The sequence below is a fragment of the Vigna unguiculata genome, chromosome 7, assembly GCF_004118075.2.
Source record: "Vigna unguiculata cultivar IT97K-499-35 chromosome 7, ASM411807v1, whole genome shotgun sequence".
NCBI classification, from domain to species: domain Eukaryota; kingdom Viridiplantae; phylum Streptophyta; class Magnoliopsida; order Fabales; family Fabaceae; genus Vigna; species Vigna unguiculata.
Genome location: NC_040285.1, coordinates 28,835,776 through 28,857,450, shown reverse-complemented (window position 1 = coordinate 28,857,450; position 21,675 = coordinate 28,835,776). Strand labels below are relative to the sequence as shown.

General features: G+C 30.4%; 3 protein-coding genes across 3 annotated transcripts; 1 reads left to right on the top strand and 2 right to left on the bottom strand.

Moving 5' to 3' along the window:
* Positions 1–102: 102 nt before the first annotated feature.
* On the bottom strand, positions 103–2,016 carry LOC114192352 (CRIB domain-containing protein RIC10). Its single transcript, XM_028082050.1, has 5 exons — positions 1,605–2,016; positions 1,337–1,519; positions 1,145–1,248; positions 984–1,059; positions 103–900 (listed from the first exon to the last, which is right to left on the bottom strand). The coding sequence occupies exons 2-5, from the start codon at positions 1,422–1,424 to the stop codon at positions 437–439; spliced, it is 732 nt and encodes a 243-aa protein (XP_027937851.1). The 5' UTR covers positions 1,425–1,519; positions 1,605–2,016; the 3' UTR covers positions 103–436.
* Positions 2,017–6,330: 4,314 nt separating this feature from the next.
* On the bottom strand, positions 6,331–11,594 carry LOC114189947 (glycolipid transfer protein 1-like). Its single transcript, XM_028078675.1, has 7 exons — positions 11,432–11,594; positions 10,567–10,695; positions 9,790–9,845; positions 9,322–9,452; positions 8,173–8,308; positions 7,182–7,316; positions 6,331–6,601 (listed from the first exon to the last, which is right to left on the bottom strand). Exons 2-7 carry the CDS (start codon positions 10,682–10,684, stop codon positions 6,566–6,568), a joined length of 612 nt encoding a protein of 203 aa, XP_027934476.1. The 5' UTR covers positions 10,685–10,695; positions 11,432–11,594; the 3' UTR covers positions 6,331–6,565.
* A 2,471-nt stretch (positions 11,595–14,065) lies between these two features.
* LOC114190305 (probable 60S ribosomal protein L14) lies at positions 14,066–15,309 on the top strand. The gene is made up of 5 exons (XM_028079137.1): positions 14,066–14,192; positions 14,296–14,397; positions 14,493–14,622; positions 14,727–14,839; positions 14,975–15,309. Exons 1-5 carry the CDS (start codon positions 14,190–14,192, stop codon positions 15,023–15,025), a joined length of 399 nt encoding a protein of 132 aa, XP_027934938.1. The 5' UTR covers positions 14,066–14,189; the 3' UTR covers positions 15,026–15,309.
* The last annotated feature ends 6,366 nt before the right edge of the window (positions 15,310–21,675 follow it).

Genomic DNA, 21,675 nt, shown 5'->3' with positions numbered 1-21,675 from the left:
AATCAATTTTACCTCACAAAAGTTCATATTTTGATAATCAATTCCTACCACCCCATCCATGCACACAGAAGCTAATTTTGCACGAAATACTTTAATAGATAAGGTGCACTTTATACGAATATGAAAAATTGTTACATGTTTTGGTAACAATTGAATCCAGAGAGGATCCAAAATAGCCAGTGACACTATTACAAAAAAGGAGGAACTGAACAAAATGAAAGATAAAAAGTTGACATTGAATTGAAGGGACTGAAGTCGTGGTCAGAAAACCAAGCAGGATTGGTTTATACTTAGTATGTATACGTATGCGGTAGTTGATAATGGATGATGATTAATGTCTGGCCCCTGAAATCTCTCTCTAAACTGAATCTGCTGCTGGTCCACACTAGGGAAGAAGCCATTGTCTCATCTCTTTGACGGTTTCACTCTGTCTTTTCTATTGAGGCGCAGATTCTGAGAACGGGAAGTCAGTTAAGGAACCCCCCTTCGACTGTCTTCGTCCTCGTGGCGCCCTCCTCGACGAACCTTCTTTGTCGTCCGACGACCTCCGAACGGACCCACCCTCCTTGTCCTCAGACGACGTCTTCGACTTCCTGCGGGGTTTCGACGATGCCGGGGGCTTGTCATCTTCCGATGATTGACGGTTCGACTTTTTAGACGTATCCGAGGACTGGCTTTTGCGGCTCGGCTTGGATCCCTCCGTCGAGCTCTCTCGGCTCGGAGAACTCATCGTGGATTGGTTCTCAGAAGAGCGAGCCCTTGACTTTCGGCCTCGCTTCCCCTCTTTGCTAGTAGCATCACTACCTTTGCTAGTAGCATCACTACTTTTGCTAGCAGCATCACTACTTTTGCTTGCAGCATCACTATTGTTACCTTTGCTATTAGCATCGCTATTATTATCTGCATCATTCACCATTATCATAATACCATCACTTACCGATCTATAATATATATACATAATATGAAATTATTAACGATCCAACCTTCAGATGTGGCCTTCACAGAGGGCTTCGCCACTGTTCCAGACGAACCTTCTGATGGTTCTTTGAACTCAGTTAGCTGCACAATTTCACGTTAGTTAATCCAATTTTTCACATGAAATCATTTTTTTTTGCGGAATTGAAGCAGAGAAAGGAGAATGTACCCAGCTAGGTTGACTTGCTTTCGCGTTCTCGGCCCCAATGTGTGCCAAATGCTTTACGTCTGTTGGAAACCCAATCTCTATCTGCTGCTTTTCATCCTCCTCATCTGCAATCAATTTTATTCTTCGTGTGTTCAACAATTATATCGATAAACTTAAGCATTGATATCTGATAGGAGAGAAGAATGTGGTTACCAAATATTTGGGATATGTATCTGAGCCCTTTGAGGAGGCCTTTAACCTGGCCTTTCACCTGGCCTTTCACCGCGCCGGACGACGTCATTATGGGGGCTTTTAGATCTATTTTGGCGTCTCAAAAGTTTAACCTCAAAATTTATTATAGTTCTCCCGCTCCTCAATGGAACCAGCTACAAATTTCTGAAACCAAACACGGATCATACCATAAATCTTCTTCTTTTTTACCATCGATCTGTTTCGTTAGAAAAAAGAAGAAGAAAAGTACCTGATCACCTCCCGGAAAAATCCTTGCTTGAATCAATCGTTCGTATGATGCCCTCTCTCTCAGTTTGGCAATGAAAAACGAATGAATGTTCAAAGCAGGGACAAAAATGTTTTGGAAGGTTTTCCTGTTGTTGATTAGATGTTATCGAGCATCCAACCGAAGCAGAGAGAGAGAGACTTCAGGTTGGAATACTCAAAATTGTTGAACAGAGGCACTTGATTTTGATCTACCGCCCCCCCTAATGGTGGTCAGGCAAATCAAAACCAGTAACTCAAATTATTTTTTGATGCAAGGCCAGACAGGTTACGTTGTAGTTTTCATCTCCGTGCTCTAAATTTGGCATAAATCTATGATACCTGTTTTAGTTCAACTGCGACAATGACGGATTCAAAACCACAATCGTATGGTGTGTGTCACTTTGGTCAACCTTAATAAAAACTAAAATAAATATAAAGCTATTAACAAAGATTCAGAGAACATTCGGGGTTGTTTTTCAGTTCTGTTGTCTTTGACTTTGCTTTCTTTTCCATGCTACAAAAAACGAACGAAGCAGAACCGTTGGGAGTTTCCAACTGCCATTTTTTTTTTCCTTATTATAGTAAATATGACTCTTTTGGTTTCATTTATCATTAATTTCTGTTTTATTTCTGATCTCCCATTTTTTTCTAAAACATGGTGGAATGAATGGGTGTGCATTTGATTAGATAACTAAATTAAGTGTTCATCTAATAAAATTTAATTTCATGCAGCAAGGTTGATTATGATTTTAATTATAAGAATAAATTTAAAGGAGCTTGTTATAATAAGCAACTAGGGTATAGCCCGTTTAGTTTGAGATTCTTTTCATTTAATAATTAATTAAAAGAGAAAGTTAGAGTAAATATATTTTAAAAAAATAAAGTTAAAAAAACAATTTTTTATCGAAGGAAACATAAAAAAAGTTAAGAAAAAAAAACATTAAACTTGAAATCATTAAAAATGTTTATTTTATGAGCTTTACTCCTGTTTTTCCTTTTCCTTTTTATTTAAATTCCTAAAAACTAACAACTCTCTACTTCAATAAGTTAAAACATGTTTGTCTGTAAACTTAAAAATCAAAATTTCAATATTAAAGTTTTTTTTAAGCTTTACTAAACGAGGTAGAAATACTTGTTAAAATAAACTGGAAGAACTATAACTGATTTTTTTAAACCTAAATAATTTTTTGGTTGAATTACTTGTATAATACCAGTTTGGGGCTAGTGTGTCAAATAAGTACCCGGTTTTAAAATAGTGTCAATTGCATCCCAACTTTTGAAAATTGCTTCAATTAGGTCCCTTTCAAACAGTTAGTCAACGTGTCACATGTCAATCTGTTTTTTTTTTGTTTTTTTGTTAAATTTAATTTTTTGTGTCAAGTCCCTATGTGTGACATGTGGCATTGTCAGTGTCACGTGACATTATAATGCCACGTGTCAGTGTCACTATCAGATGTCATTGTGTTGATTTCGATTTAGTCCTCATATATGTCTTTTTGTTTCAATTTAGTACCTAAGTATGTGTATCTGATTCAATTTTGTCCCAATTTTTTTTAATAATAAAATATTTTTGTAATCCATTTTTTATAAGATTGGAAATAATTAAGTATAAATATATTTACAAAATTAAGTACTAATATTTATAATGTTTCTCTCAATTTCAGACCAAATTTATTATTTATATAAATGTTATACTAATATTTTTTATTAAAAACGACTTTTTAACATATTACTTTATTAATTACTTTTTTATTAAGTACTCATGTTTTGTTAATTTTTTTTTCAAAATAGAACAATATTGTGTCTTACTAATTTTAAATCAAAATTTCTATTGGTATGAATGTTATACTATTTTTTTTTTATTAAAAATGACTTAATAAAATGACTTTTACCACTAAATTTTAATATAAATATCAAATACTTAATTTTTGTAAAACTTTTATACTTAATTACTTTTAATTTTATAAAAAAATATTTTAATTATTAAAAATATTAGGTCAAAATTGAATCAAATACACATAAGTAGGTACTAAATTGAAACGAAAAAACATAAATAGAAACTAAATCGAAATCAACACAATGACATCTGATAGTGATACTGACACGTGGTATTGCAATGCCATGTGGCATTGACAATGTCACGTGTCACACACAGGGACTTGACACGTGGCATTTTTAAATTTTTTAAAAAAAAAAATTAAAAATTAAAAATTAAAAATTAAAAAAAATTAAAAAAACCACATATTGACACGTGGCATGTTGACTAACGATGTTAGTCAACTCTGTCTGAAAGTGATCTAATTGAAGCAATTTTCAAAAGTTATGATACAATTGACATTTTTTTAATACCGAGTACCTATTCGACACACTAGTCTCAAACTGGATACTATACAAGTAATTAAACCTAATTTTTATAACTATTTCACATACCATTCAAGACGTCATTAGACGGACGACATCAAAGATACGGTGGATTTATCATGTTCCAACTTTTATACAAGTAGATATAGTCTTTTATTGAAAGAAAAATACATAGTTTTAAGAAGCTGCAATTACATTTTAAGTTTTTTCCAATTTAAATATTTTTAATCGATTTTATGTTATTTAAATTTATTTCATTAACTGAATAAAATGATTATTATCTTCTCTGTCATATAATTTTATGAATTTCATTAAAACATGTCGGGCAACAAAGACTTATATATAATGAATGAATGACCAACAGTCTTTCACCTAGATAATATTTTTTTATTAAAATTACATATAATTTTTTAAAAATTGACTATGAATGTAGTTCTTTTCCAAATAAATGTAATCAAACAATACAAAATTATATTTTAATTTTATAAATATTTATATATTACAAAAATTACATAAATTTTTAAAATTATACTTAATATCTTAAAGATATTTAAATTGTTATTATTTTATTTAATGTTCCAATAAATAATATAATTTAAATTTATGTCACAATGATTATAAGCAATTGATATACATCATTATATACACTAATATTAATACAATTTTACGAAAAAAAATATTTTGTTCACATAGTTACTTTTAGGGTTATAAATTCATTATATTAATTTTATAAATTTAATAATATGGTGTAAATATTTTTCTTTAAAAATATATTTCAACATTAAACGAATTAGTGTTTTATATTTTGATTATTATTTTTTATTATTATAATAGTTTAAATTTATATGAAAATAGTATCATAGAGAGAGAAGAGAAAATGTATCTTTTATCATGTAAACCTAATTCAAATTCCTTAAAATAAGACGTATATTAAAGTATGGTGGTACCCTTTATGTTTAAGTCAATACTTGCATAAAAAAGAATGAAGTGTTCAAAATTATAGTGAAAGGTATTTGAGCCAAGGCTCTCCTCCTAAGGTAAAATGGTGTGTGTTGCCCATTGATGCATCGAAGAAGCATCTAAAGTGAAGAATCCCTCTATTTGCAATTACAGGTATTAATGCTTTGAGTAAATGCAGTTTACTTTACGTTCCTTATACTTCTTGAGTAGTTGTAGAAGTAGGACTCAGAAAGATGTAGTATTGAGATTCACGAGGGTATTTATGTATATGTGCATGTCGGACAGTGATACTATGATTTATATTTTTTTTTTATCATTTCTTTAGTAACGTAGTTTAATGTAAATTATTAATTAACGTAGTATTATATATATTTTTTAAATTAATAATTCACACTAAATCACATCAAAAAATAAAAAATAAAGAATAAAAATCAAAAGATGAAAATCAAAATATAATTTTTAATGTCCTAATAAGTTCATCGAGACATGTATAAAAGAAATTAATTATTAGTCATAGTCAAATGAACGCTTAAACTCTATATAAGAACTTATCAAATCATATAAAATTGTAGACACATCATAATATGATTCAGCAAAAATTCAATGCGTTTAAAAGTTAACACTCATCGGCATTTTTTAGTTGTTTTGGTATGTGGCAATACAATCGGGAAAGAAGAAGAGGGGATAAACACAACAGAACTATCAAAGTTCCTCCTTATTTGATTGTTTGTTTCATAGCATAATGAAAATAAATCGGAGAGAAAAATGTTTTTATTTATTTATTTCTGTAGAACACGAGAGCACGAAAATAAGCACACATTTGTTTGCATATTTCCCATTACATTGTCTTTAAAAGATTTTTTTTTTCTTTCATCACTTTTTTAATCAACTAAAAAAATAGAAAGAAAGCTCAATATTTATTTATTTTTTCATCCCAAACTAAACAATAAAATAAATCCATAAATTTTTCGTCATTTTCTTCTCCACTGCCAAACAAAGCTTTTCTTTGGACTATATATGTGATTCTACAAAGAAATTGAAATACAAAAATAAAAATAAAAATTCAGAGGTCAGAAATTTAATTAAATATCAATAAAAAAATAGAAGGATTTTATCGGATGAGACTAGGAAGTAAAGACAAAAGGATTGAAATATTTCTTTTTATTTTGGAAGAGACATAATGTTGTATTTACTAAATCAAATACTTTTAACTCATTTTAACCAATTTAAATTATGAATATTTTGAAAAAAAAAATTCAAACATGTTAAGTGAAAAATGACAAAACAAACCGAATTTGCTTAATTTTAAAAAGAAAATAAAATCAGTTGTTAAAAAATTAAAACAACGTAAACCTCACACAATCCAAACTAAACATAAAAATGAAGAATAAATAAACCTATAATGTGTTTTTATAATAATAAAGTAATCAGATGCAAAACTATAGTCCAACAAGTTATTTCTAATCAAGTCAAATTGTGCTTATTCAAATATTCAATCTCAGCAAACAAAAACAATGAAACTGAGTGCATGATTAAAGTCATGTTATTGGAGTTTATGGCATAAATATTAGGGAGTGAGAATGCAAGAGCCATTCGTCAAGAGACTTCCGATAATCAATGACTTTATGACGCCTTCATATCATCCAAACCACAACGAGCCTGCATCAAAAGAGTATCGGCTTTTAGTTCCTACATACTTTCAAAGCCATAAGAATAAGCTGATATTTTGGTAATGGAACTGCATGCAGTTATTAATTGAATTAGATTACGAGAATAAATGTACTGTACTTTTTTAAGGGATCTACTTTACATGGTGTGGAGGACAGTTGCCCCACAAAGATTTTTTCATTTTGTACCTAAAATATATAATGTTTTTTCTTCTTAAAATGAATTAATTGCACCGACCACAGTTTGTTTATTGATTTTTTTAATGGTAAAAGTTAAACAACTTTATATATTTACTTTTGAAATTAATTGTGATGTTGACAATAAAAATTTGTACAATATTTTGGAAGTATGAAAATATGTAAAAGACAATCATAATTTACACAAACTTAAATATTTTACATTTTTATCATGAAATTATTTAATTTTTTAAATAAATATCATCAGCTATTTTTGCCCCACTAAAGAAATTTTATGGATTCATTGCTGAGGCTTAATAGAGAACAGCACATTCAAGCATGCTAGTAAAAATGATGATCGATAAAATAGCTAAAGAAAAATCCAAGACATGTACCAGGAACTTGTGATTCTCTTCAAGGAGAGGAGAAAAGTCGGCACAAAATTTATGTATATCAGCACTGATATCACCACCAGTGCCTTGTATAACCTCCATGAATTTCTTTCTATCAGGAGCAAGTTTCATTGCTACCTGCAAATGAAACATTTACTGTGTATTAAAAGCATGTTCAAGATTATATATTATTTTCCCACCGAAAATAGAAAACCAAAAAAGGGACTAAAGACAATCACAATGTTATTTAAACTAGTAAGTATTTTATGAATTCTAAGGGAATTTTTTTTAATTTAATTTAATTTAAAAATAAAAATATTAATGAGTAGAACAACTCAAGTTATAAAGGAGATATGTAACTAGTTTAGACAAACCTTCTCTTCCTCTGTATATCTATTTATCTATATCCCTCTCTCTCTATATGTATTTACACACACGTGTATGTATATACATATGATTAAAATCAATACAACAAGAGATTATCTAACTTTCAAGAACGTGGACTCTAATAGTGTAATTTACTACGTGGTGGATACACATGACTGAATAGACTTTAAATTGCTTTAGTTTAGCTAAAATAAAACTTCCTATGCAGTACTAGAATATAGGCATTTTAGTAGATTTATTATCAAAAATTTGATTGCTTCCAGGCGTGGTCCTTTCATCCAACCGGTACCTTAATGTGATACATTTCTAAATTACTGAAATTTGATAATTAAAGTAACTAACTCGAATGGATGAATGGATTTCCCACTGCATTAAAGTATTAAATATTCATGGGATTGGGAGCAAAGATTTTACCAAATGGATTAGACAACGGCCCAACTAGTAAACTTAATGCACTTCCTATGACAACTATTTTATGATCTAGAATATGACATTTTACAAACTTGGATCAATATGAAGCAAGATTTTTCAATAAAATGGTTTTGTTTCAGTGAAGAAAATTCAAGATTATAAGGAAGAAAAAGAAACAGCAGCTAAAGAACATTACAGAGAAGCTTGAACTAGCAAGCCAGCCATGCCACTTCTTTAGAGTTTTGTTATATGAATCTGTGCAAGCTTGTGCCATTGACCAATCTGCATGCTCAACTAAGTTTTGGAACAATGCCACCAAGAAATCCATTGCTCTGAAAATTTTGCAGGTCAGAGAAATAAATGAATGAATGCTAAAACATGACAATTCAATGTAACTAATAACCATTTCTTGTGGTCTGTGGTTACAAAATAAAAATTAGTAAACTAATACAAGTGTTAGGAAAAATCCTCCTATTACTAAGGTTTACATTAGAAGAGCTAACGGGATGATAAAATGGGCAGGGGCAGGGAGCTTAGCAGAAGGGACTGACACCCATGTAATTGTCTGTAACACGGCGGTTGAGAGGTGAGAACGAAAATAGCATTCTCTTATTGGATGGGGGTATATGTAATGATAAGAACATTGAGGTCAGGCATGAATTAAGTGGTTAGGTGTTGAAGGAAAGAAGTCTTTGAAAGAATCTTTGTGTTTTCTTTCTTAATAAGCTCAGCAAATTAAATAAAAACAAAAAATAAAAGGCTCTATAATTGAAGCCAGTGAAAAGAACCGACATTGAGCTTAAAAGAAAATAAAAGCAATGTGAATCTTCTATATTCCATAACACCTTGAGAAAGCGACACAACCAAAGCAGACAAAAAATAAATTCAGGCTTTTATTTTAGAAGAATAGGTCAAGGTCAAATTGTTGATCCACAATTAGACTCCCTGGAGAATATCATGCCAAATTTGTGTTGATAAACATCCCAGTACAATAGCAATTCATTCACAAATGGACACATTGCTGCTCTTCATAGTATCACTATTAATTATTCATGTTGCATTTTGATCTTAAAATTTGAGAAGTACATGTTCTGCCACTGACTCTTCTTTGAGAAATGTGTTCCCAAAATCATGATTTCTGAATTCAAAATTTCATCCATATCTCAATACCTTTTTAATCCTAATCACTTTTGTATTGGTTAGTTGTTTACTCATTGACAGAAGGCTTTGTGCTTGAAAGTTGAAACATTACAAATTAAAGAAATACCTCTGTAAAATAAAAGATTTGAGAATTCCATACTAGTATGAATTACAAGTTAAATAGTAGGTGCTTGGTGTTCTTTACCTTGTGAGCCACAGAAGTCCATTGGTACAACTGGATGATGACTTAGTCGTATTAGTTTCAATCTCAACTTGTACCAAAGTGTACAGATAATTGAATCGAGTTGGATTCGAGGCATACTTAGTTTCCAATCTCTGCTTTGAAATGGAACGTGGTAAAGAGTGAGAACATGTCGCATTTATGGTTTTGAACAATATTAAAGGTCTGGGTAAGTAATACATAACAAAAGCCAAAAAAAAAAGTTGTATAAAAGTAAAGCATAAGCATGTTTATGCAAGCCAGTGGCACATGAAGAAGAAAAATGAATCAACACTCACGTTATATACTTATGGCAAAACCATGTAATCATAACATGTCATTATATGACAACAAAATATTAGTATTACATACAAATGTACAAGCCTGCATGCGATAATCCATGTATACCAAAAAAATATATATATAAGATAGAAAAAGGTGTCAGAAACCAACCGTTATGTTACCACCAATGTCAGATTTAACAAGGGCCATAGAAGCTCCAAATTTATCTGCCAAAAGAAAAACATCAGTACATATAACCCCAATACAAGTTAACAATTTGGGGCTCAACAACGCAGCAAACGACAACAAAATGTTAAGAATGTATTTTGTTATAAAATTTATGTTTTTAGAGTTACATTGTAACACCCTAATTCTACATATTAACATATGTAAGTTTCTTATCCTTAAGGGTGCACGATTCTCTTGTTTTTTACTCTTTTTTCCTTTTAATGAAAACCTTCCTTATAAATAAAAAAGGATACATAAACATACACTTGAATAACCAAGAAATGTTGTCAAAAGCATACAATGATACTAAGAGTTTGATCTATTACAGATACCAAATTTGATACGTAATACGAGATCCACTTTTTTTTACTCCCAATTTTGAAATAACAACATAGGTTTGGATAAGTTTTAAGTGAAATGGAGAAAAGCCAGAGGCTAGGAGAACTTAATCCAATACGGAAAAATCGCTTATGCATCTTGCCTTTTTCAAACGGAAATCAATCCATCAATATCTGTCAAATGCAATATCTTTGTTCTCTTCACGTTGTTTAACATACTGTAGAATATTCTATAGGAGTAAAGGACCACCTTTGTTCCGCTCTTTCAACAAAGTACAGTAAACAAAAGGAAAAACACTAGGAACAATGTCCACTTAAGATATTTATCTTCTTTATCTTTGTCTTGCGACGATAACATTTCAAGGAAAATAAGAGCACGTACCGATAACAGGAAGTATATGCTTGCAGGCCTCCAAAAAAGGTTGAGTCAGAATTTCTCCTTGCTCCGATTTTACAAGCTTAATTCCTTCCAATGCAGGAGCGAAAACAGACCCCTCCATCTCGTTGTTTACTACACATAACATAGCCAAAAGCCAATAAATAGAGAAGTGTAATTTAACAGATATGAAATAAGCACTTTGGCCAATACTGGTAAAGTACATGAATATGTTCCCTTTCTTTTTTCTCTATCTGATAAAGTTTAGAATGTGAAATGAAGGGAAGAAAAAATAGAACTTTCATCAGTAGTAGGCAAGTAAGCTACAGTAAAGTCTGGATTCAATTAAGGAGAATAATGTCAAAAATCACAATTCACACTGATGAAGGGATGCAAAATAAACTAATTTAATGGGAACTGCACTTGTAGTACATCAAAAACTTACAAGTTAAGAAGATAACTTGAGGAAATAGTTCCTATCTTTCATAATGTTTACAGCTAAGCACGTCTAACTTGAATATGATTATCAGATTTGTTTTCTTTAACAAGATTGAACTTCATTTTTGCTAATCACTAAATGCATGTGGAAGACGATAAAACCCGCTGAGATATGATGGATAGATGTGGAAAGCTCTGAGGCCAGATCAAATAATTAAACTTTTACTGAACCAATGCACGATGAAATAAGAATGTCACATCTCGAATCAACAGAAAATTGAAAGACAGGAACAACCCATCAATTGAATCGAGTGCAGAAACATCCCAAGATCTAATTTTTCGAAAATCTGAAATTTCAATGTCAAAATTCTCAAGAAGCCACAGAGACCGATCGATAAAAATGAAATAACAAATACAATCGAGATAGACATACGTTGAACGAGGAAGACCTTGGTGATCGCGGACTGAGAACAACAACTGCAAGCGTATCACGGAAACTTGTAGTTAAGTTTTTTTTTATTATTATTATTTTTATTTGGCTTTGATGGATTTGGGGAGAGAGAGGGCAATCTTAAGAAAAAAGTTAGGATTTCAGTGGTAAGGTGGATATTCTATCCTTAAATTAAAATAAGAAAACCGGCAAAAAAAATAATGTTTGATTAATCACAATTCTTTAAACAGTTTTAATATAAAATCAATAAAAACTGTAAACTTAAATAAAATATCTAACTCAATGGAAGTTGAATTAATAATTTTTAAAAAGGAATAAAATTAGAACCAATTTTTCTTTGTTTTTGTCGGTTATGTTTAAGGGTGTTGAGTTTAGATGTGTTTCTTCCTGGAAAAAAGTGCTGAAATATTTCACATCCAATTTATTTTAGATAAATTTTTTGCATAATATATTTTATAAGAAAAAGAACAAATAAAAATAAGATATTTTTTTATAAAGTAAAACCAGTTTACATATAAAGAGAACATAAAAAATATATGAGAAAGTATTTATACATTAACTTGTACATATAATTTTTTATTTATGGAGAAAGTTTAAGAAAAATGTAGCTGTACGTACGTAGATAAATTTGATTGACGAACCTTCCTATGTTTCCTCCGACGACACTGTTGAATGTATATGGACGAAACAAAAATTAATGAAGAGGCTATTTCCTGTAAAATATTAGGACATATTCACTGGTGGATGTGTTTGAGAAAGAGAACAGATGATTTTTGAGTAGATATAAGAATAAATTGTGTGTTATTTTTTAAAATATTTATAGGTGATTATGAATTAATTTATAAGTAAAATTTTGAGAATGTGTAAATAATTTGATTGATATAATAGATTAAAAAAATATTTTAATTGAGGTTAAACACGAATTACCATATTATCCTTTATGTAATAAATAATATAAATTAGTATTTGTATGAGTTATAATTATTTTGTTATTTATTTTATTACTAAAATTCAAATTAATAAATTATAAAAATTAATAAAATAATATATATATTTTTCATAGTATACTGTAATAAAAATAATATTAAATATTATTTTGCTTAATGAATATAATATTTATTAATTATTATTATTGTTATTGATTTTTTTTTAATTATTGTCGTTATTAATTATTAATATTATTTTTGTTATAATTGTTATTATTTTGTCTTCATGTAGAATCCAACCATTTGCACGTAAAAAGTAATGTTACAGCAGGGACAATATAGTAAATATACAATTTTCACTCTCATATTTTATCTTCTATGCGAAGATTATAAATTCATCTCATATCTCATCTACTCAAATCATTCCAAGTGAACACGAAAAAACTCACAAACTTCTTGCTAAGACATCCACACCAAGAAACATAAGCTTAGTTAGTTAGGTATTTTGGATTAGTTAAATAAATTAAGAAGAATGCTAACTAGTATCCTAGGACACTGGTTAATGAATAATTAATACCTATTGATTTCACTACTTTTATATTGAAAGTTGAAATAATTAAGTCCATTAATCAAAAAAATATAAAGACATTTAACTGATTTTATAAAAGTAAAACTATCATTTGAAATGAATAATTTCAAATATTAAAATATTGTCTGTTTGTTGAAATTTCGTTAAGTTAACAGGAATGTTGCAAAAAGGTTATCCAGAAGGTAGAGAGAGGAGATTAAACGAAATCTCAAATTGGTACTTTAATTATTTTTTTTGTAAACCTTTTAGATGTTAGCACCATTTTTTTGTTTTTATATTAATTTAAATATTTTATGTTTAAATATATTTTAATTTTTATTAATATTAAAATATAATTATTTTATTATTTAATTATTTTTTAACTTTATTCGTGAATATTAAAAATAAAATATTAAACACACTTATAATACTTATGAGCATATTTATTTTTAAATAAAATAAAACTGCATTAATAGTTATAATATCAAATTTTATGTAATATTACACTTAACTCTTAACTTTTACAAATTCAATATATATTAATTATCTTTTATCGGATTATTTTCTTTCCATTCATATTAAACTACTAAGATATTTTTTTCCGTTCTCAAACTACTACCTAAACAATATTATCTACCACAATATATGATTGAAATTATTATACCTAAAAGTGTTTTAAAACTTTATTTTTTGTAACAAAATCCACAATTTCTATTAAAATTACCATTTTGGATCGATAATCCCTCATTTTTTATATGTTTATTATAAATTTAATTTTAAACATCTATCATTCTAACATTATGACGTTTTAAAATTTAGAGAATAGAGTTTGAAATTTGCTATTTTAAATATTAATACTTACAATATAATTTGCTATTTTTAACATTGATGGGACTAGTAAGTCGTCTTAACGATATTCCCTCCCTCCATCCATTAAACCTATCGGTTTGGGTTGTAAATAAATAATCATCCAACTAATAAAAACTTTTTTGAGCTTTATATTTTAATCTCCAATTTCTGTATATTGAGAATTAAATATCAGAATTAAAAAAGATAAAATTATGTTTGGGCCTGACGTATGCACTGAGGCCTATGTTTACGAGGTAAGGAATAGGTTCGGAGGCCCATTTTAACGTGGATCCGAGGTTCTTTTATAAAACAACCGAAGTTGCAATCTTCAAACCCTAGATAGTGTTCCACCACCCACCCATCCACCGTCTCTGCCTCTCTGCAATTCAAGCCGAAAATGGTGATTCCTCTTCCTCTCTTCTGCGCTCCACTTTTTTTTTTTTTTCTTTATAGTTTTCTATTTCTAACCTAAAAAACTTGCGTTTTCTGCGTTCCATGTTCAGCCTTTCAAGAGGTACGTTGAGATCGGGAGGGTTGCTCTCGTCAACTACGGCAAGGAATATGGGAAGCTCGTCGTCATCGTCGACGTCATTGACCAGAACAGAGTAACTCACTACCCAAATTTTTACCTTTTTCTCGTGTTTTATGCTTATCCATTTACTTGCTTTCTTAGAATTAGTGTTGTTTTTCTTCATAATAGGCACTTGTCGATGCCCCAGATATGGTGAGGTCCCAAGTCAATTTCAAAAGGCTTTCCCTAACCGATATTAAGATTGACATTAAGAGGGTCCCCAAGAAGAAAGATCTTGTTAAAGCCATGGAGGCTGCTGGTTCGTCTCACATGTTCACATATTTATCTATTTTCTTTGTTTATTATTATTATTATTAGTTTTTTAATTTGAAATATTTGTTGTGTTTTTCTGATAATGAGCAGATGTTAAGAACAAATGGGAGAACAGCTCATGGGGCAGGAAACTCATTGTCAAAAAGAGAAGGGCAGCCCTCACTGACTTCGACAGGTTCAAGCTAATGTTGGCCAAGATTAAGGTATAGTTATATATCTCATTTGAATTTTGTTGTTGTCTATAGTGCAGTTAAATACTAGTCTTGTTTTTTGAGTTTTGGTCTATGTGTTTCTTGTTTATATTCGTGGTAATATTTTGATTTTTTAAATTTGTGCAGAGGGCAGCTGTTGTAAGGCAAGAACTCTCTAAGCTGAAAAAGAGCGCGTAGGCATTACTTCACGATATAATGTTCAAATTTTGTTATGAATTTTACATTTGGTATGAGATTTTATGTATCATCGAGACACTTGGAGAAAAGTTTCATCTTCAGATATTTATGTTAGGATTTATGATATAACTTGAAATCTTGTTGGTTTTATAATATTTATGATTGGCAATTGTTTTGCTCCCTCAGTTACATACTGATTAATATAGGTGTTGAAATTTGATATTTCTGCCCTCTGCTATGTACAACTGGAGTGATTCTACAGTAATTGCTATGCAGTTAGATTATCCCAGTTAAATTTCTTGATCCATCATTGGAATGTCTTGATTGATATGTAAATTGGCCGATGTGCTTTTATTTTCATATATTGGTGATTAAAACGCCCCTAAAACCCAAAAATATCGTCACATTCAGTATAGCCCTAAGTTTTTCACTTCTAAATTGAGTACTTGTTTACCTTCTCTAACTTGTACATATTAAGTATAGATTTTTGTTTGATGTTACGAACGACAATGTTTCTTTGTGGTTGTACCTGCTGGGAGATATGAAGTAATGATGAACTATTAAGAAGGGTTGTTCTGATAGACGTCGGATTTTGCAATTCTTTTGAAAAATCATTTGTGCAGTTTTAAGGTGGTGTTGTTATTATGCTATCAGAATAAGTGTTTACAATGCTCTTCACTCTGTGTCAATGAGCCTAGTTATTTGTGATTATTTGGGTTTGAATTGTTAAATTGTGTATCTTAATTATTCGTTTGTTAAAAAAAGTTAAATTTAAGCTTTCATTGATCTATTTGAATTAATACGTCAAGTTTTTTAAAACATAATATTTTTACAAGCCAAGTTTAAATTTGATCTAATTAATTGATTAAACTTGTATATATGTTACATGCAGTCACATTTTGATGAGATATCTATCATCTTTACTAAACTTGATTCTGTTATCATACATTGATTAACCTTAATGGACCGTGTTATCCATTTATATGGCCCTTTTTGTTTTATACGAAATATAAGATAAAATACTTTGTCATTAACATGATTTAGCATAAATATATGAATAGAAATCTTGCGTTTTATGGATAAAAAGATATAGTCATCCAAGGGGATTACTTAATTTATTAGGGTATTTGTTAAATTTAAACATGTCAAAAATCATAGTATAACCAAAATATGAATTATAAATAACTGTGATATTATATTATAACTAAATATAATCTTTCCAAAAATCAAAGTATAAACAAACTGTCGGGGATTTGATTATAGAAGATACTTTAGTAAAAGAAAAAACATATTTGGCTATTATTTTTTGTTAATGTTATTTGTAATAAAATATTTTTTTATAATTTTAAAAAGATAATTTTTTGATTTACTTTTAATTTATCATTTAGTCAAAATATTATTATTTAAAAAAAAAGTTAATTATTATTCTGAATCAAAATATTGTTATTCTTTTTAAAAAATATATAAATTATAATTGTTTTGGTTTGAAATAAAATACTAACTCTAACAATGAAGGACAAGGATGAATCAATTTTGGTCGATTATTTACTTTGAGTAAAGTTTTGGTCCCTTAATCTTGTAAATATGTTTTCGAAAAGAGACTTTTAATATTTCTTTTTAGTAAAACTATTGTAACTTATAAATATTTATACTTATAACAAAGTGAAAATATTATATTACGTATTATACAGTTTACTGTTTCAAATAACAAAAATTCTTCAAAAACAAAAAACCGTCAAGAATTGGTTAGGTTGGTGAAGAACCAAATAGCTCGAGTAAAGTTTTGTTTTTAGTGAAAGAATCTAAACTACTTTTTTTAGATTTTTTTTCTTAATTTTAAAAATATTTTAATTATGTGGCCTTTTGAAATAAATAAAGCCATGTATATGATACGTGACTTTATATAAATTGACATCATTTAATCATTCATTATGATTTGTCGTGTATAAAAGACTTAATATGATCATTTTATGTTAATTTAAAACTTTACTAAATTTTTTTGAAGTTTATGAATAATTTTATTTTTATTATATGAAAATAAAATAAAAATAGTAGTTATTGCTAATTGAATTATAATTGAACATTTAAATAGTAAACTAAAGTCTTCGATTCGTTTTAGAGCTCTCAAGGAATCCGCAAATCAATCTTGTCCATTACAAGTTTGAGTCGAGTTAGGTTCAAATTTTTTTATAAATTTTAATACGGATTAATTTTTTATACAGTCCACCTAGAACCCGACTCACCTGGTCCGTAGTTGGCTCATCAACCTGTAAATAAAAGGTCACACAAGTGTTCTTTCTTGTGTTGGGTTTTGCATTGGGTTGAGTTAGGTTATTTTTTTTATCCAACACATTTGTATTTTTGTGATTTTGGTTTGTTGTTAGAATTTAACATTTTTTGAATTGCATTTAAATTATATTGAAGTTTATTTATATTTTAATCAGAATTATAATTTAATTTTTTTGGAGATTGAAGAGAAAAATGAATTAAGTAAATTAGTGAGTCAATTCGTTTAACCCACCAACTCATGGTGGGCCAATCCAGGTTCGAATTATTTTTACTCACTAATAGGTGAATCGGATTGAGTTAGATCATTAAATGATCAACCTGTGATGGGTCAAACCAGACCAGATCAAATTAACCATAACCAGATCAAATTAACCATTTTGATACCTCTGATTGATTTAATTATTACTCCTATCAAAAAAATATTTAACTTAAATTTGATTTCCAGTTTTATATACAAATTACTTTAAGAACTTGAAAAGAGAATTCCATAATAATTTATAATAATTCTTGTCTAACAAACTGTCTGTAGACAAAAATAGAAAATGTTTTTAAATAAAACTGCCGTTTTATATAAAAAAATGTAAATAAATAAGAAGTTGCAGTTGCACCACTTTTCCAGCTTGAAGAATGGTACATGCATTTGAAATACATGGAAGCAACTGAAATAAGTAAACAATTATAATCATACCAAACTAATACTGAATATTTCAAGATCTTTAAGCTCTTTCATTAACATGAAGCAACCTGAACACATATTCATGTGCCATTTGTCATTCTCCACAATTTTCTGCAATTCTATTTATTATTTTGATTCATATAATCAGAAAATGGGAACTTCACTTTGTTTCAGATTGTAGATTGTGAACATTTATTTAATCATGGTCAACTTTTATTGTTTGTGACACCGACTTTATAAACAATTTAGAATCTGCAAGTGAGTTTTCAATTATCTGACTTTTTTAATATTTGCTCTATTATATGTATTTAAAATTTTACTTTACACGTTATTTTCTTCTGTTTTTTTAACTATCATTTTCTTTTAATAATTGTATTTCTATTTACATGTTGTTTATTGAATTCTTTGTAATATTTTTGTTTTCTACTTAATTCTGCCTCGTTTCTATTAGTTATTTTATGATATTTTTCTTTATGAAATTAGATAATAGCTAATTGAAAAGTTTAAGAGTGCACTTATTAAATAATGATGAAACAGTTGATGAATTGTTATCATTTTTTGGGTGAGATTAATTGTTATCTTGGAAAAGGTTCCAGCATCTACTTCCAAAAAAGTTTATGATTTATATTTAGTTTTCAGTGAGAAAAAAATTAAATTTGAAATTAAAGATTTGTTTTATTAAATTAAGAGTCTGGAGGTAAACAATCAGAGAGGATAAAGGGGATAAATAATAAAAAATCACGGTAAAAAAAGTTACCAACTAACCAACTTTTATTTTAAGAAAGAAAAATGAGTGAAAATATTTGGTGAATACGATGAAAATAATAAATTAATACAGATAAAATAGGAAATATATTTATAGACTCTTTTAAGATTAAATACTTTAATGACTTTTTTAGTTAGCTCAATTAAATTTTAAACGTTAATGAACAAAAAAATAGAGAAAATGCTTTGTTAATTTACAAGTTTAAAACGTAAACGTTTTATTTGAAATATCTTGTGCTATCTTTTATTGTAATGCGTATACTTGTCATCTTAATGATTTTCTTTCGATGAAATTTTCTTTTTGTCTTTAATTTTAAATTTGTCAATAGTTAGAAAAATCTTATAATAACAATTTAAATTATTTATTGTAACATCCCATTTAATAGTTTGTAAACTACTAAACAAAATATCATATTATGATAAAGTAAGCAGATAGTCAGAAAAGTCACTCAGGAGTATGGTACAGTCATCTCAAAAGAACCTGTTCTAACTATTGTACTATCCTCTAAAATACACTTTAAAGAGAATAAACGTTATACATTCCAAAATGCTTTCTCTAACAACACAGATTAAAAAGTAAAGGAAACATCAGAAATCACAGATCAGGTCCGGTCCAAAGGAGGAGTTCCTTCACCTAAATTCTTCTCTGTTCACACCAAACGGTAAGTGATCATAGCAAAAGAAGTGATTCAAGAGCAAACATAACAAATAAGAAGGGTAAGCTAGCAATTCGTATAGTAAGAAGTGAATTTTCATAAATGTAATTACAAACAATTTTACATCCATCATAGATTGAAAGAAAACATTATTTCAAAACACACAAGTATCCGACTCTAACTCAATATCCGGATTATGTAAACAAATTGGAGCTCTTGGTAGCTTGCACCTGTGAAGGTTCCTAAACTCTGCAGAGTTTAGGCTCAAGGGGTTATCACCCAACCACTCCCAAGGTAAGTCCCCTTCGCGTCTATGACTGATCGGTCCATAGACTAGGACCTCCTGCTACTCCTCACGACATAACCCATCACACTCTACATGAGTCTCAATGGATTATTGGAGCGTCAGGATGCTAACCAAAACTGAGTCCTTAAATGTTTACACACACTATGTACTTTTTCTAGGAATTCCCATGAAATCCTAGCTTATCTCATCTCTTCACAATTCACATTTCATCAACTTTCCTCATACCAATATATAAATAGATATACTACATTTCATCATCATTTCACATACTAAAAGCAAACGTCACTCCTTTTACATTAATATAACCATCATTCATTCAAAACAGATAAGGAAATCTAACCCTGCAGTGGAATTCGCCTAAGCTAGCGAATCTCGCCTAGGCTAGGAAGTAGTCTCGCTTAGGCGAACTACCCTCGCCTGGGCGAGACCCGTTACAGTGAACAACTCAAATGACAGAGCGAGCTCTCGCTCAGGCCAGGCTGGCTCGCCTAGGCGAGAAGATGTCTCGCTCAGGCGACCTCAGCTCGCCCAAGCGAGATCTCGCGCAACATCCAGAGGCATCTACCTGATACTTTCGCTTAGGCGAGAGCCACTCGCCTAGGCGAAATTATCAGGTTTTCTGCACTGTTCTTCACATGCAAGGTTACGAAATCCAATCCACAATCCAATTGCACACCAATACAGTTCATAAAGGAGAATTGAACCAAGAATAGCCTCATCCAAACACACAAGAAGCCTAATTACTCGAAAATTGATCAAAGTTAGCTTCCCTTACCTCTTTTGCTAAGATTGAGTTTGGTGGAGTTTGAAAAAGGCACCAAGGTAGGCAGAGATCTCAATTTAACCTAGAGATTCAGTAGCAAGACATAGAAAAGATGGAAGCTTAAAATAAATTTTGAATTCAGAAATGAGCAGAGGAACTCTAGTGGAAATTGAACCAAAAATGGAGAATTGGGACCTACCGAGGAGGGTGGGAGCTGAGGGTTGATACACCAGAGGGTCCAGCTGATTCTGGTCCTCCAGAATCTGATCACAAGGTTAAAGGAAAAGATGAGGGAGCTGAGTAATTGGTGGAAAACAGAAGAAGAACTTGGAAGCAGAGATAAAGAATGAGAGTGATGTTTTCTGATGGTTTTGAGAGTGAGAAGGTAAATTTTAGATTTTAAGGGGTTTCACATTCTCCTCATCATTAAAAATTTTCGTCCCGAAAATTAAGGCTTACCTGCAAACATGTGAGGATATGACCTTCTCACATCCTCTTCTAATTCCCAAGTGGAATCGCCCGTCCGTTGGTCCCATATGACTTGGACTACTCTGATGACCTTTCCTTTTAGTTGTCTTGTCTAAAAATCACCGAGACCCACTGGATGAACCTCTACTGAAAGATCTCCTCTAATCTGCAAATCTTCTGCTTCTAGTACATGGGAGGGGTCAGGCACGTACTTCCTGAGTTGTGAGACGTGAAACACAGAGTGAAGGTTAGCCAACTGAGGAGGCAGAGCGACCTCATATGCCACTGGTCCTATCTTCCTCAAAATCTGATATGGACCAATGAACTTAGGAGACAGTTTTCTCGAGCGGATGGCCCTCCCTACACCGGTAGTCGGGGATACTCTCAAGAATACATGGTCTCCGACTGTAAACTCCAAAGGTCTCCTCCTCTGATCAGCATAGGATTTCTGTCTGCTCTGAGAGGCCTTCATTCTTTCTTGTATTAGTTTAATCTTCTCGGTAGTCTGTCTTAACAATTCTGGACCCACTACTACCGACTCCCCATCTTGGAACCAGCACAAAGGGGTTCTGCACTTCCTGCCATAGAGAGCCTCATAAGGTGCCATGCCGATGCTTGCATGGAAGCTGTTGTTATAGGTGAATTCAACCAAAGGCAAAACGTCATCCCAGGTGCCCAGATGATCTATTGCACAAGTCCGTAGAAGGTCTTCGAGAGACTGGATCG